General features: G+C 38.8%; 1 protein-coding gene across 1 annotated transcript in view; it reads right to left on the bottom strand.

Moving 5' to 3' along the window:
• The window catches only part of LOC150085454 (uncharacterized), an 860,907-nt gene that overhangs the window by 39,877 nt on the left and 803,334 nt on the right, over positions 1-17,696 (bottom strand). The window contains exons 34-40 of the mRNA XM_090374571.1: positions 17,488-17,550; positions 17,261-17,332; positions 15,581-15,616; positions 15,316-15,402; positions 8,836-8,868; positions 4,176-4,322; positions 3,995-4,049 (exon numbers count right to left, since the gene is read on the bottom strand). Of these exons, the coding sequence (XP_090230697.1) occupies positions 3,995-4,049; positions 4,176-4,322; positions 8,836-8,868; positions 15,316-15,402; positions 15,581-15,616; positions 17,261-17,332; positions 17,488-17,550 (493 nt within the window). The remainder of the gene's footprint in view (positions 1-3,994; positions 4,050-4,175; positions 4,323-8,835; positions 8,869-15,315; positions 15,403-15,580; positions 15,617-17,260; positions 17,333-17,487; positions 17,551-17,696) is intronic.

A 17,696-nucleotide genomic window follows, 5' to 3' on the forward strand; every position in this document is an offset into this window, starting at 1 on the left:
AAGGATTTTATGACATGAGGATTTGCCAAAAGAATTTCTTCTTTGTATGGATCTAAGTGAAACTTTCATTCAGCCTATTTATCAAAAATCATAAGACACACCTCTGATTGTAGGAAATTGTGTGTGACTACTAAGAAATATGGAAATATTTTTACTTATAATGTGATCAGTAGTTAGTCCATAATTCGTTTAAAAAGTGTACACCGAACAAACTAAAAGAGCTAAGATTTAGAAAGGAATGATTGTAGAATGTTGAAAAGTATCTCTGCGTATTATTCATGAATTAAACAATTCGCACACGCTTTGAAGAAATAAGAGTTGAGAGGCACAGGGGTCCAAGAAAGCACTTAGTTTCATGTAATCAATTTTCGCTGAAGAGCTACAGATCATAAACCTTTGATAACAAAAACAAATGCACACCATCGACTGGCACATCGGACCTGGGCTATCTAATTCCGTCCTTTGAAACGATGAGCCAAGCTTTGTTATTCCAGTCAGATGAGCATCCTCGAGTGTAGAGGGTGACAAGAAAACGCTTATTACTTCAATGCATTGTCTGGACTGTGAAGTTGGGAGGAAGTGTCGTTGTCTTGGGTATTTCTTGTACGGACTAGGTCTAATGGTTGGAACCATGAATTTATCTGCGTCCTGTATCGATATTCTGGAAAATTATGTGCGCTCTATATTGGGTAATTTTGTGGAAGCAGCCCTTATACGTTCCAACACAACGCTGCATGCCACAAATCTAGGATTGTGAATGTGTTGACATTGCAGTAACCAGTACGGAGCTCCGACCTCCACCTGAGCATGTCTGGAGTACAATAGCACATCCTATTTTAATACCCCTTCGTTAGCGCAACTCACGAATGCTTTAAAAGGAGGAGTGGTGCACATTACCACCAGCTTTCTACCAGAAATTATGTCTTCCAATGATGGTTTGAAGCAGTCAACACTACGACCAAAGGGCCAATAAGCTTTTAATTTCTTTGAATACATTTTTTTTTTTTTCCCATAAATAAAGGTAGTATTCCATGATTTTTGATAAGACAGGTACGTGGCTGCAGCCTAATAACCTTTGTATTTAGTCTGATTCAAGATGTCTATTAAGCGCCAAAGCAGCTAAGGCTACAAGGCGTCAGTATAGTGGGATGTAATTGGGCGTATTCATCGGTTTCGTTGCTAGAAGAAAAAACCCGAATTACGGGAGGAAAAACATGCAATTCTCTTTGTGATTAACTAATTTAAGAAAGAAAAAACCCACGAATTTCTCGTTTTACTGATGGGATTCGAATTCAGGCCTTTTCCATAGGAGGTGAGAGGATCGTGATTTTAATCATTGTGCCGCGAGAGAGAGAGAGAGAGAGAGAGAGAGAGAGCTCCCCCATTCAAACCAATTTTACATTAAAATATACAGAGAGAGACAAGTGCGACCAGTAAGGGGCGCTTATAATCATGGGCTTTTTCAGTTAATAAATGTGGTTGTGAGAAATGTTGTCGATAAATTAAGCTTATTCAAAAGGACTCATTATTTTTTAAAATTTATTCAATAGTTTTCTCAATATTATATTGTGAGCATTGTATGGTTTTAGTATGATACACTTCAGCCTGGTTCGGTCCACTGGATAAAGGCCTCTCCAGCCGAATTCTATATTTTTATAATTTGAGCCGTCCTTACTGCAAGCTTTATTCCTTCACCACATCTCTGCGTTGGTCCATTCAAACCTGGATTAAAATATCAGACTGGTATCTGAAATCTAATGTTTCAAATAGTCACTTCATGCTGGAATAAGCAACATGCGTTGAATTTTTTAGAATGCAGTCAAACTGCCAGTTTCGTAAGAAACCATTTGCAATAACGAAATAAGCAAATTAGTTTACACCTAAGGATATGAGACGTATGTAAACCTGATAATTACGTGTATTCTATCAGTTTGGCTGTCTTGCTGATTCAAAACCAGGATTTTTAAGGAGAAAAATGTACAGGATGGCCATAATTAAAGTATCCCTATTCAGAGCTCTCTGTAGCTCTAAGTAATACGCGGAATGCCACGAAAATTAGTAAGTAAACTATTCAAGGCATGGGGAGAAGGATCCAGCGGGGGAAAAAAAAAAAAAAAAAAGTTCAAAAAGCTGCCGATAGGGGGTAATATGGCGCTCTACAAGAGGAAAGACATGACAGAGTACGAACAAATAAATAACTAAGACAAACCTTAATGAAATTACAATTTTTATTTGTGCTCTGCAAAAAAACTGAATTGCGCTAAAGTTTTAAATCCAAACTGAAAAATAAGATACCTAAAAGAGCAGAAAATTTGCATAAATCTGAGTTAATTTAATTTTCTCAGCAGCAGAGCTATAAAGGCACAACGCGAACATCACAAGCGTATTCTGTAAGTTTACTATTAACAATGCGTCTCACTCTGCCTGATCGCGCTTTAATTGCGAAGTTCTACATTAATGGATGCAATTCAGCAGCCGCTCTGCGTGAATTTATACGCTGTAAGAACTTACGTCAAGGTCCTTTATCAGCTGCGGCAGTTAGAAGGATGATTAACAAATTTGAAGTAATTGGGTCCTTTGTTGTTAAGCCTGGAAGAGAAGGAAGCCAGTTTCACCTCAGGTAGCAGAGGAAGTTGCAACGGCTATCGTCGACCGATCCATGGATACAGCTGCTGAAATTAGTAGCAGCGCCCGGGGAGTAGCGAGGCAATTGGATGTCCCATATTCCACTGTGTGGAAAATTCTTCGGAAACTAATACATTATTATCCATACAAGATCAGTCGCCAGCAGCAACTGCAAAGAGATGATCCTGAAAAACGAATGGCATTTGCTCTAACGTTTTTGGCCAGAATGGAAGTGAACGATGCCTGGCCATGGAACATTCTTTGGGGAGATGAGGCCCATTTTTATCTCGATGGGACTGTAAACACTCAAAACTGCCGAATACGGGCTTCAGAAGCACCGCATGCTATTTAGCAAATCCCACTGCACTCGCCGAAAATCACCGTCTGGTGTGGTGACTTCAAATTTCATCCTAGGGCCATACTTTTTCTTGGAATTGCACCCAGCAGGAGCAGTCACCTGTTCGTTACAGCACAAAGATATCATCACATGCTGAGCAGTTTCATTATTCTTTAACTGCAGCAAAGAGGATGCATGTATGGGACAATTTTTATGCAAGATGGGGCTCCTCTTCATATCGCACGACCAGTACAGCAGATTCTCTGGTATCACTTTGCTGCAGAAAGTGTCATTAGTCGTTTGTTTCCCATTGCATGGCCACCACGTTCGCCTGATCTTACACCGTGTGGTCACCTGAAGGCCAATGTCTATCGAGGAAGTGTCCCTAACCTGGCTGTCTTAAAGGACGGCGCAAAGCATGTGCGGAACATTACTCCAGAGATGCTGCATTCTGCATCAAATGCAATTTCTGTCCAGAACAATGGTAATCGCATCGAAAACCAACTCCACCATCATCGACCATCGGGAGTAAACTGTGAGTGAGTTTGGAGCTGTGAAACCCTTTCCTCTGGCAGTTTCTATTGTTTTGCAAAGAGCACATATAAAAATTTGCAGTTTCATTAAGGTTTGTCTTAGTTATTTATCCCCTATCGACATATTCTGGAACTATCTTTCTTTTTCTTTTACGGGATCTTTCTCCCCGTGTGTTGAATTGTTTACTTACTAATTTTGGTGGCATTCCGCTTTTTACTTAGAGCTACAGAGAGCTCTGAATAGGGATACTTTAATTATGGCCACCCTGTATATATAAGCGAGTGACATCATATTAAAAGAATTAACTGCACCCCATTTGAAAATATCTTCTTTAAGACGCATTTTTATATCCAAAAGAAATCCTCAACAGAGAATTTTATTCTAAATTATTATAAAATGTTTATTATTATCAACCATTAAACTTTCTCACACACTTATTGAAGGTTTGGCCGTACTTTGCAACAAATGGACGATCATGCGTTTTAATTAAATTCTCACCTCGAAGGACTGAAGCACATAGTTCTCTCATTTCATCCTCTGAAAATCCTCGTCCCTGTATATAAATAAATTTAACAATATAAACTAATGGCAGTAATTTAAATGGAGGAAGAATTCATTCAAAACTATGAAATAAAAATATAATAATAATAATAATAATAAACAATATAAAATTAATTACAGCTGGTCCAGGAAGTCCAGGCATGCCTGGCTGACCTCTGTTACCGGTGATTCCAGGTGGTCCGGGTGGTCCTGGTGATCCAGGCATTGCTATAGAGCCAGGAGGTCCTGGAGGACCCCTTTCTCCCGGTGCTCCGCGTTCTCCTGGCTGTTAAAAAACATTGCTAAACATTAACAATTTAATTTTTAAAAACATTCAGCAATATCTATAGAACTAACTAAGAAAAAAAAATTGAAAGACCTAAATAAATAGCGGTGGGGGAACCTAATGCTATAAAAGAGAGGGGTATCTATGATATAAAGTTGAATTTCGCTTTATTAATTTTGGCTTACAATACAGGCAACTCTCGGTTAACGAACGAGTTCCGTTCCAAGACGTTGTTCATTATACGTTTTGTTCGTTACGTGTATCTTTCATTTCTGAGCTTTTACGATACGTATCGTATAAATTTGTAGCCATTTTAAAGCATTAAAACCATGCACTACACATCGAATGGTCTATACAATACGTTTTATTATAATGTATGTATGCGTTATGGTTTATCGTATACGATACGTAACGTAAAATAAAATAAAAAACAAGATACAAGATATCACACTTGTTAATTTTAATTAAAAACATAAATGGTTACAAAATAGAAATAAAGAAAATGAGTACTAACATAATATATGTATTCAACTTCTATTCGTCAATATCTTCAGAGTTCAATATTTTCCACATAGGTGCAGATGAAGAAGCTAGAAAGTCTGACAATGAAGAAACAGCTGGGTTTTTGACTTTTTATAGAAGATTGCACCGTTAGATTCTTTTTTTTTTTTTTTCCTTCAAAAATCTCACCGTAGCATGCTAGATAGTTCATAAACGCCTCTTTTCACTTTTGAAGTTCTTTCCATATTTGTGTCGTCGTCGTCTTCTTCAATTAGAGAAAAGAATTGTTATTAAATTTTTGGATTCACTGATAATAGGATATGAATCCTGAATCTTTCAGTGTGATCCAGAAACCAAGCGTCACAGCATGCATTGATAAACTCCGTTTTCTCCACTTTTAAAGAAAGCAAGAATGTCTCGATCGAAGATCAAGTCCATGCTTGTCATTTTCTTTGATTGCCGTGGCGTTGTTAATCATGAATTCGTCTGGCCAAATCAGATATTCTACATTGAGATTTTTGCATCACGACAATGCGCCGTGTCATTTTTTTTTTTTTTTTTTGTCGCAATTAGAGCGTTTTTAACGAAAAACAAGATCACAACATTGGAACACCCGCCTTATTCTTCAGATCTTGGCGCCGTGCGACTTTTTTTTTTTTTTTTTCCTGTTCCTGAAAATTAAAATCCACGTCAAAGGAAAACGATTTGAGGACAGCAGGCATTCAGAAGAACACAACGCACCAATTAAAGATGGTATCTTCTGAGGAATTTCGGTGCTGTTTTAGATCCCTGGAAATCGCGAATGGAGCGTACTTCGAAGAGGATAAACATTGAAATTGTATTTAAAATAATAAATGATTAAAAAAAAAAAAAAAATTCTAATTTCTTTTTAGCCGCGCCTTGTAAACTCTATGATAAAGGTTAAGGAACATTATTAAACATGTAAGAATTACGATATAGCTGAGCTTTCAGAAGAACAGTTTTTTCCACTGTATCCCCGGCATGTGCAAAAAGGGGTTGATAACCCCTAACCCTTCTTCTTCAGTTGTCATCTGTGCTATTATGATTGCTCTTTTAATCAAAGATTAGAAAAGCAAAATATTACCGAAAGCTATTTTTTAAAATTTCTTAAATTTTAAAAGAACACACACTAAAATTTGTTTCCGCATAGTTAAATTTGTTTTACTTATAAAACAAATTTTACCCTGCTATATTTTATAGGCAAGCAGAAATGAACGAATTAGTTTCGTCAATGTTTGCATACAATTCATGTGTCCACATATTTTTTATAATATAGCTATGAACATTCATTTTTATGAATGCTGCCGTTATTTATTTATTATTTTTTTGTAGATGATAGTGGTTCTGCCCTTTTTTTCCTCTTTACTTGTTGAAAACGGTTGGAGCATATTTAGCTTTTCGATTATTATTATTTCCTGACCGCTTGTGATAACTGTTGCTGCTGGTCTTTTCATATCACAACTGAAAAATGGATTTATCTACATTGTGGAGATAATGTGTTATTCATTAAAAATCTGATTTTGAACATCACATGACACACATTCTGCTCATTTTCCTCTGAGAAATCAATGAAGGTTAGTTATTGCAATTCAATGATAGATGAATTTATCATCATTAGTAGGCAGTTATTACTCTGTATCTTTCATTGTAGCTGTCGTTTCTCCACACTGATTATCAGAAAACCACTTTATACAAAGAAAAACAAAGATTATAAAACACATAACCGGGGTCAAATAAGCACAGATGACAACTGATGACTAACAAGCACGAAGCTGTTAATAACAGGTTCCCATGCGTCATCTCCTACTGCATCCTCTCTACTTTTGTAGTTTGAATTCGTAATCGATGACTATTTTATGTTTGTTATGAAAATCAGCTGTTGCGTTTTTTTTTTTTTTTTTTTAATTGTGATGTGCCCCCTAAAAGTTGTGTGTCCAGATTCTAAATTAATCTAAGATATCTATAAAGTCAGTTTCCTTTTATATTATCAAAACCTTGTTGACCAATGTTTAATATATCTCCAGAAAGTTTTAAAAGCCTTTATCTAGACAGCCATGTATATACAGGATGTCCAAAAAATACACGGCATAAATTCAGGAATGAGTTCCTCATATGTAGACAATAAAAATATTTTTTTATCAACATAGTTCCGGAAATGCTTGGTTTCCGAGTTATTAACCGGAATGTCTTATCTCCCGCATGTGATTTCATCATCACAAGGTACTGACAGAATCTGGTGGTTTCCATTCCGACGATGTATTCAAACCAGGAGCAAGCGGATACGCACGTCATGTACGGTTTGGCAGACGGCAATGCTCTGGAGGCTCGTCGTTTGTACCACGAAAGGTTCCCAGAACGAATGTCCAGACAGGAAAACGTTTGAAGGTATCCATCGCCGCCTTTGTGAACATCGGACCTTTACACCTCGTGCTGCCGACAGAGGACGACCAAGATCTGCGATTCCTGAAGTAAAGGAGGAGATTTTGGATGTTGTGCATGCCACTCCTGCAATCAGCACACGCAGAATAGCAATACAACTGGCTGTTCGACTATTTCTAGAGTGTTGCGAGAACAACTGTAGCTGATGTGGAAACTTTCAGCAATCGAATTGTGGCAGGTTGTGAGACAATACGAAACATGCCAGGAATTTGGCTCGTCTTCGCGAGTCCATGAGACGTCGATGTGAGGCCTGTATGCAGGCAGAAGGTGGACATTTTGAATAATTACTGTAAGGTGATGTGAACAGTTAAGTGTCATAGACAGACCTTCAAAACTCGGAAACCAAGCATTTCCGGAACTATGTTGATATAAAATATTTTTATTGTCTACATATGAGGAACTCATTCCTGAAATTATGAGGTGTATTTTTGAGACACCCTGTATACACTACATATTGCGCAAAATTGAACCAAAGCTATTAATTCTTATAAAGATTTAGTTCAGGCATTGTCTTCTGGCTTCATGAGCTATTCAAACACCGACTACAACTTGTGATGTAAGTAGTTTTATTAGCACAACCGATACTAATCAGCTGTACTAATAAATCATCATAGAAAAATGACAATAAGAATAACTGTCCATTTACTAGGCTGGCAGAGTAATTGACACTTTTGTGGTTTTTTTTTTTTTTTTTTTTTAAGATTGATTTTCAAGGGCATAAGAATGAACTGAAATATGGTTTACTATCAGATTCACAATACTGAAACCCAGCATGCATTTTGGATGGAAAATAATCGTATAGCGTTAATTTCAGTGTGGGCATACTACTCCAACATTCGGTCACGTGTGTCCTTAGAGGATTCCATAACAAACCAATGTATTCATATTTGTCAACATATTAAACATCTAGGATTGGCAGATACCCAAAACGATATACCCTGACAAGCCTTTTATACGGTAATTCCTAACCATTACATAATAATGTTATACAAATAAACAACCCCAGGGGCTGTCATCTGGTGAGTATGGGCTTGGCACACCCAGGGTCCTGAGCTGGACATCATCATTCTTCTTTTTCTTGGTGATTCCCTTCCCTTCTAACTTTCATTCTCTCTCAGGGTAATTCAGAATTTTTTTTTTTTTTTTTTTTTTTTGGCTGGTGCAGCATAAGCCTCAGGCTTCCTTGCACTATATGGCTATTAATAATAATAATAATATTTTTATTTAATTTTTCTTTGAAAGAAGTAGGCTGCACTGCACGTACGTTACGCATATAAAGCGCAGTTGAGTGACCATTCGCATGTCACACATACCGTACATATGTACGATATTTTTAAATACGTTTTTATATATTTCGAAAATTTATGTCGAAAGATCGATTTATGTACAACATGCAATAAAACGTTAAGTGGGACTTTAGCTGTTCCACTTAACATGAAGAGGGCCGAGGGATTTACAATAAATAGGGACTGTTCCGCTCAAATTTAAAAGTTGGCAACCACATGCTGTAGGTAGATCACGTTAATTGAAATATAAACTGTGAAAGCCTTACCATTCCAGGAGATCCAGATGGCCCTTTAATACCCTAAATATGAAAAGAAGAAAATATCAAATTTAGTAATTGATGCTATAATGGACACGAACATGCCAGAAATGAAAGCACATTTACTGAGTAAATCTGAACAGAATAGCCTATTTCACGCGAATTGTGAAAATAAATACTAGGACCCAAGTATTACTCATTTTCACAGTCCAAAAATCAATTTAGTTTCGAAACAAAAATGTGTTTTTAAAAGCAGTAAAATAACGAGATACTTCCCACTTCGTTATTGGCAACACATTTGAAGGATTTGTACTTGAGTCAGTTTCAAGATTCTTTTTATTTTAATAATATGAAATTTAAGTACAGAAAAATCTCTAGAACATAGTGGGAATTATTTTACTTAAGAAAATCTAACAAAGGAATCTTATTACCTTGTACATAACAAAGGGAATAACAGACTTGAATGTTGTTTCCTCTCTCTCTCAAACAAATTAATCAGACACATTTACAATACAGTAAGGGGTATTCAAAGATTGAGAAAAAAACTGAAATAAGGTCTTGGTTACACTATTTAATTCACGTTGTCTACTCATGTTTTTGCTTGAGTTAAAATGAATTCCTCCTGAAAATTTTTAAAAAATGATCAGGAGGAGGAACTGATTAAAATTATTAAAACCAAATTAATCAATTTTTCTATGTCCACAGTTCGCAAGATCAGAAACAAATCAGCCTGAATAATTAGTGATGATGGGCGACCTGCTGGATAAATTCGCTTCCATGTAACCAGTTATGAAAAAAAATTTCTCTTCGCGCTACGAGAAATTCGCCTGCAATATGAACGCAGCCTTAGGAGCATCACGCAATTTGAGAACCACTGCATTAGACCATATTTAGTCGTTGTTATAGTAGGATTTTAGGAGTATCAGCAACTAAGGTCATATTTTTCCGTATACAGTATATTGTCCGTTAATTTTGACGTCGGGAAAAAGGCCCATAAAAATTCCTCCTGTCGTCGACGGGACTCGAATTCAGGTCTTTTCTACCCGGTGTGGGAAGGACGATTCTACCAACTGTGCTACCCACGAAGGTCGTATTTAGTTACTTTTAAGATTAAATTAGTGTAGTGATGCGGATTTATTTAAAACTATTATCAATGGTAAAAGGAATGATTTTGCTTTTGCATAGGAGAACAGACTTCGTTTTTTCAGTGAGACTACTGTCGTTAACAAATGGGAAACGTTCAGGGAAATAAAAGGGAGAAGCTATTAAGTTTTATATACCAAATAAGAAATACTGTTAGAGGTTTAGACCTAAAATGAATATCAGATTAAGTAATGAGACTAGTGGCATAAAAGAAAATTACATGGAATGCATATAAATTATCAGACGATACATAAGCCTGCAGTAGATATAAACCAGTCTTCAATAGCGTCACAAAGGAGGTTTGGCAAGCTAAGGCATGGTACGAGAAGCCTCAGGCAAAGAATTCTTTGCTTGTGCAGTCCAAGGAAAGGGATGAATGGCATAACTATTAATGATTCTGCTGTATATTTTGCATCTAAATTCACACACGAAGCTTTTGGGATTGGAAAACCAGAAGTAAACCAAATTATAACTGGGATCAGTAGCGTAGCTACTCTTTTTCGGGCCCCTATTTAATTAATGAAAATTGCAAAAAACAGGAGACAACCAAAGACGCTGGGCTCCTTAATGGCACGGGCCCGGAGGCAATTGCCTTGCCTGCCTACATGGTAGCTACGCCACTGACTGGGAGCTAAATGATTTTGTGATAACAGAGATAAAGAGGAAGAGAAATTGTTGAAGCTAAGTAGCTGATGGAATTACTAATTGTATTACATTAAGAGTAATTCCATCAGCTGCTAAGGCAGCTGATGGAATTACTCTTAATGTATACAATTATATTAAAAGAAGCTGCAGAAAAAGAGGTTAGCTATATAGCCATAATTACGAGAGCATCATGCGCAATATAGCCGAAGCTGCTCTTGCGCCATTAAACCCCAAACAACAACAACGAGAGCATCCTTGAATTCAAAAAATGTCCTACAGAAGGATGTGTAAATGTCGGTCCAATTCACAAAGGGAGACCAGAGGGGTGATTAATTATAATTCCTTGGCAGGGAAAATAATGAAGTCACTAGTTAAATAAGTAATACTGGATCATCTGGATAGAAACGCTGTTATAAGGCGTGAAATTGTTAAGAGGAGATCTAATCTGTCCAGTTTGATTAGCTGCTTTGAGGCAGTAACAGAGAATATGAATGCAAAACAGAATTTTGACATATATACTTAAATTTCAGTCACGCTTTTGACACTATTCCACATGAAAAAACTATACAGCAAGTGAACACACTGTTTTACGTGCTGTACAAATTGGAGCAGTGTGGCATGGGGGTATGCTAATGTTATGGACACCAACAGAACCTGGTTAAGTTAGACAGATGGACTAAAAAGTGGCAATTGATGTTTAACATTGATAAATACAAGGTACTGATGCGGGCAGCAGTAATCGCAGAATAACATACCAAATGGATGGTATGTTATTCTGGGATTAATGAACCACACTGAAAGTTTCGGAAAACAATGGAGACTAGGAATAATTGTCAGTCTAACATGAACTTCTCTGAGCAGTGTAAATGAGTTGCTAGCCAGTTCACGGGGTTCTGTCAACTGTAAATGCTACAGAAATTTTCCACAACAGGGCCAAAAGGAATGATTATCCAGTTGTTAGGCCAACGTCTGGAGTACTGCATACAGACTGGAAACTATTTCAGGAAGGTGTTTTTTTTTTTTTTTTTTGTTAGTTGTTGGCGCATCGGCTTCTGTGGCCATAATGCACCTCCCAAAGTTTTTGCATTTTTCTCTGATCCAAGCCCGAGGCGGGATTCGCACCCGCGACCTTTGGGTTTACTCTGTCAAGAAAACCTGAACTACAATACACAAATCATGGAGCCCCCCTTCACCATGGAGGAGCTCAGTACTGCTGCCGCCCGGATAAGAAAGAGAAAATGTCCCGGCCTAGACATGATAGAACCCGAAATACTTAAAAAAGTAATAGAATATACACCACAACTTCTATTGACCCTGTTCAACAGATGCCTAGAGGTAGGGAAATTCCCAACAAAATGGAAAACGGCCAACATCAAACTTATCATCAAGAGTCAGAATAAGAAATCAGAGTGCCCGAAATCCTACAGGCCCATCGCGCTTCTTTCAGTAGTTAGCAAATTATTTGAAAGGCTACTGCACAAACGAATCCGCCAACACTACGAAGCAGCTGGCCTCCTAGCTGGGAATCAGTTTGGATTTAAACCGGGCGTTCGACTCACTCTGGTGGCCGAGCGTCTTGGGCAGACTCAGGAAAGCTCAAGTACCCATCAACCTCTATAAAGTCATAGAAACCTATCTCTCACAAAGAAAAATTGAGATAAACACTCCATACAAAAATATCGGAAGAACAGTACACAGAGGATGTCCACAGGGATCTGTATTGGGCCCACTCCTCTGGAACTTGGTATTTGATGAGTTCTTGAGAATGGACCTAGGCGCAGTGGGGATGCAGGCCTTTGCAGATGACCTGATTTTGACAGTGCAAGCAAACTCCAGAGCCCAATTGGAAATCCTAGCTAATCAGGCCCTGCAGATACTCCAACAGTGGGCCAAGAAGAATTTCTTAACAATTTAACCGACAAAGACATTGTCGGCGCTGCTCAAAGGAACCCTGCAACTGAGACGACCACCTCAGATTAAGATTGATGGGACAACTATCACGTTTGCTAGTCAACTAAAACACCCGGGTGTCATACTAGACAATAACTTATCCTTCCAACCACATCTCAAATTCCTAAGACAAAAGATCAGAAACTACTGTGCCATGGTAGCTAGGGTCACAAGGCGAGACTGGGGTCTCAAAAAGCGTACCCTAGCCTTATACTACAAGACAACCTTTCTCCCAATAATTACATACGCTTCAGCAATCTGGTATGACAAAACTGCCTTGGTCGTAAATAAGAGAACCCTGGATGCAATTCAACGCACTGTCCCCCTCACTACCACCCGCGCCTGCAGAACGGTGAGTAACCCAGCGCTTCAGGTGATAGCAGCAGTACTTCCACTTGATTTGAAATCGCAAGAACAGGACTCCTCTACTACTTATCTAAGGGAATAACCACCACTTTCTTGGAATTTACAATAGACCCAACAAACAACCATAAGGCAGAAAAGATCCGACTCTCGCCTGCTGCAGGTGTGGCAGGACAGGTGGGCAGAAACAACCAAAGGAGCAATCACCCACAAGTTCTTACCGCAACTTGAAAAAAATCTATCCAAAATCGCCTACTTGGTTCTTTCCGGGGTTGCAAACAACATACTTGCTAACCGGACACGGCTCCTTTAACGCAAAGTTAATGGACTTCGCTCTTGTAGAGGACCCATGCTGTACATGTGGAGAGATCGAAACCTGGGAACACCTCATGTACGACTGTCCGCAATACGAGGATCTCAGGTGCATTCTAATCACGAGTATAAGATACCTCCCCAGAGGGCAAGAGTTTCACCTACTGGATTCAGAGGAGGAATACAGAGGCCTGACCAACTTCGCTCAAGAACTCTTCTCAAGAAGGTGAACACTATATGCAATGCACCAGGAGTGAAAGACGATCAGCCAGATAACAAATCAAAACATCCTTTAGGACACAGCCCGGAATGAAAACTATGTGCAAGCTACTAGCTATCTACCAAGAAACCCTGCCTATGTACCAACAAATATGAGACCTAAGTGAAACCGACAAATATACTGAATGAAGATAGAGAATCAAAAACAAAGACATTCAACTTGGACGGGACACTATCCCACGAGTGACTCTACTACCGACTTATGACTACACTACGACTGATGCAGCCTCACTGCCATGTAGCCAAATGGCGATCTCTACCAGCTCCCTTGCCTGGTACCTTTTTTCCTATCCCTGGCAGGGGGAGGAGGAGGAGATGGTCTTCCTGTTTCCTCCCTCCCCTACCACCCCATATATTTCGCCTGGTGAGGCATGGGCATGCCTTACTGACCACCTGGGGTTGCCTTCCCTATCGACCCCATACTTCTTTCTTTACCCCCCCCCGTCTTCAGTCTCTTCCCCCTACTCTGACTAATACGCCAGCGTAAACCCCACATAACTAATCAAAATTAACGATTTCTAAACTGAAAACTGAACCATATTAACCTCTCCTGGCTTTTCTAAACTTAAGTGCCCCCGTTTTTTTTTTTATATTTTATTTTATTTATTATTATTTTTTTAAGGTCCTAGCCACTGAAATCTCGGGAAATTAGGTGGCAGGACCTGCCAGAGTGCATATAAGCTACTGGGTTCCTGGTCTGCTTCCACGGGGCGTAACGTAAGTGGGGCAACGTTGGGCCCCAATTGGGGTTTAGCGGCTAAATGACCAGAAGAACAACGGTACATGACACTAAACGATCCAAGACCCACACACTTTTAAATCTTTGGCATTTACAGTGTACTGTAACACACCACAATGTAAACTACGCGGAGATGGGGGGAACCCTTAGTGCCGCTTGACCCTAAACACACTTACACTACCTTTGGGTTTCCAGGCAGGCACTTTACCCACCTGGATAGCCCGGTCGGCTAGGAAGGATGTAGATCTGTTTGAACGAATGAGAGGAGACCAAAGAGGTTAGTAAGGAATAAAAGGATACTTTTACGAACAAATACTGCAGCTTCTAGAACTAGGCACCTATGAGGTGAGGCGTTTAAGGCTTTAAATAGATTGAGAAAACTAAATGCTAATGGCATCCTTACTCTTTCTCGAACGACAAACTCAAGGGAAGATAAATTTCAACTGTAAACAGATAGACGTAGGATAGATGTTCAAAAATTTGTTTTCAGTCAGATAATAATTGATTGTTCGAATAAACTTCCGTCTGGTGTTGTGAAATTGGTAGCTTGAATATATTTAAAGGATTACACACAAAATATGATGGACGGACGGGTCAGTTTTATTTATTTTTTGACTGATGTTATTTAAGTTTGCTCCCTTGCATCATTTTGACACTACTAATACTAAATTTGAATTGCAGATCAAAACAGAGTTCTCTGTACTACTAAATTCGGTGATTAAACAAACAAAATGGGAAAAAATACATTAATCCAGTGAGACAAAATTAGCATTAATAGTTTAATGAACAACGAGAAATATATTCCGAACAGGTTTAACGCATTAATACTTTCTGCGTCGAATTGCTGGGTTTAACGAGCAGACTTTTTTTTTTTTTTCTTGAATCTACTTTATCTATTACTAACAAGTTTTTTTGACTAGGTAAAGTGAGTGATTTATAATGCAAAATTACACACTTATATAAGCTGCAATCATTCAAATCTGACAACGTCCTGTAATTAGGGGATATTATTAACAAAATTGGAATATTTACAGAATTGAAAAGTTGCGCGAACTCACCTGCGGCCCACGCAATTCATAAAATTCTTCTCCACGAAATCCAACGCTTCGGAGTTCTTCCGGACTAAGTGCAAGCCTTTCTTCACCCTACAATAAATGTAAAGGCGTTTTTAAAAGTATGAGAAATTTTTCTTTTAAATTTTCGTAACAACGGATCACAATTAAAAATTACTTTAAAAGTGAATCGTGTTGTATTCACGTTTTTATATTTAATCTCCGACACTGATGAGTTTAATGTATCGGCTCCGAATTTAAATTTACTTACTTTTGATCCTGGAGGGCCAGGTGGTCCCGGTGGCCCCTATAAAAATCAAAAATATAAATTTCAAGAACAGCATTAATGATTATAATTAGAAAAGAATAATAAACACTGGAAAGTGTTTTACTTTGTATTATCGGATTACTAGAAGAATTCACTCCAGCTGATCCTTTCCGTTTAATTTTTTTTTTAATAATAACAGCAAAAATTTCGCCATGACTGATAGTAAAATACAGCTTAAAATAATTCTTTACAATCCTTTCCCGAAGGATTGTAAGGAATTTCCATTTATGGCGGACTCACAATGGAGTACATTAGCCTGGCGAATCGGTGATCTTGCCAGCGGAACTACCATCCACATACTCTTCACTTCGCCTACCAAAAGAAGGACACTTATGCTGAAGGGGCATTTAAACGTCACAGCGCCTCCTACCACTCGATTTTACTTATCAACCGACGTAGTATCAAATATCTAGATGTAGTCCTAGATGATAGGACTTATCTTTCTTGCCAAGCAAGAATCCTTGCGTTATCAAGGAGGTGGTCCAGGCCACCTCTTTGCTAACGCAGGATTCGATTCCTGTATGGAATGCCAGTCTCTTTCTTCTGGGATACTATTTTTTTACGATCCAGGCTTCCTAGGATTGGATGGGACTCTTCTTCTGACGCCGCATTATTCTCGGGTGGGATTATGGTGCCATGAGCAAGCACCCTCATGGTTCTTCTTGCTAATGGCTTGGAACGCCTCTTTATCAGGGAGGCTTTGTTGGCTTCTGGGACGGACCACATGCCTTCATCTCTTCTCTAGCTTCCTATACCCTCATCTCTTCAATACTTCTATGAGAAGCATTGTCTCTTCTCTTACTATTCGGTAACTCTGGTACTGGGTCTGGATTGGATTGTCTCTTCTCTTCCTATCCGGTACTGGGAAGCAGCCTTCCTGGTAGCAAAGCGGCCAGAAACAGCTAAGCAACACAACAACACACTCATTTCTGGCCATTGTACAGACTCTTGTATAACATCACAGAGAACCATGGCGGAGATGAACTAATGTTTAGGGGACGCCATGCGTAAGACACAACACATGTCTGGTAACTTTGTCCTCCTCTAACTCCCCCCCCCACGTGTTTTCAAATTTAATAGGCTAGCTTGTCTTCTAGTCATGGCCAGACCTCAAGTAGCTCTGCTAGTAATATTGCAGGCGAATTATTAAAAGTCTGCCTTCCAAAGCCGTATGATGGCAGAACGCAGCATGATCTGATTGGACGATCCGCCTCCTCGTAGCAGGGACGGGAAGTAGCCAGGACCTCCCCTGGTGACTGCTGCTGGATGACTGCTAAGAAGCCAATCATACAACACAAACACGACATTACACTATACACAACATCCACGACTGGAGTGGCCTAGCGGTGTTCATGCGCCTTCACAGAGACATTGCGCGGGTTTGTGGGAAATCTCTGCCACCGCCCAGATCGGTAAAACCGTGTTCCTACTCCTAGGGTTGCGCCTTCGATTTATTAACAAATTTGGTCATTATCGAAATATGTTTAAATGGATCAGACAACACATTTAATCTTCTAGCTTATGTTAAAATAATTTACATGAACAACCTATTTTCATACAGGCCAGATTTTGCGAAATGATCAAACTAATGTGAAGGGAAGATTGTGAGAACGTTATACTTACTGGCGGTCCAGGTGGGCCAAGCAAACCTGGTAATCCTGGTGGCCCAGGAGGTCCTAAACTGCCAGAATGACCCTGTATGAAATAGAACAACGAAATGAAACAATGCAATTCTTCCAATAGTTTTCGTAAGGTGATTTTAAAAAAATAAGAATGATTTTTAAAACGTAATTAATAACGTAATAGTAATATTACAGATGAATCATAAACTGATTTATTCGTAGACTTACAACTGGACCTGGGAGGCCCCTTGGTCCCTCTGGTCCTCTAGGACCCCTGTCTCCTTGGTCACCCTGAAAACGAGAAAACTATTAGTTTTAACGAAAGAAATAATAGAGTAAAACGTTAAATACAAGTAATAAGAATGTGATTTTACTAGCAACAGTAATGTTACTAAATTTTTTTAAATGACACAAAAAGCAAAATTGGTGTCATCAAA

The sequence above is a fragment of the Mastigoproctus giganteus genome, chromosome 5 (assembly GCF_048544385.1).
Source record: "Mastigoproctus giganteus isolate SK-2022 chromosome 5, ASM4854438v1, whole genome shotgun sequence".
Taxonomy (NCBI): Eukaryota; Metazoa; Arthropoda; class Arachnida; order Uropygi; family Thelyphonidae; genus Mastigoproctus; species Mastigoproctus giganteus.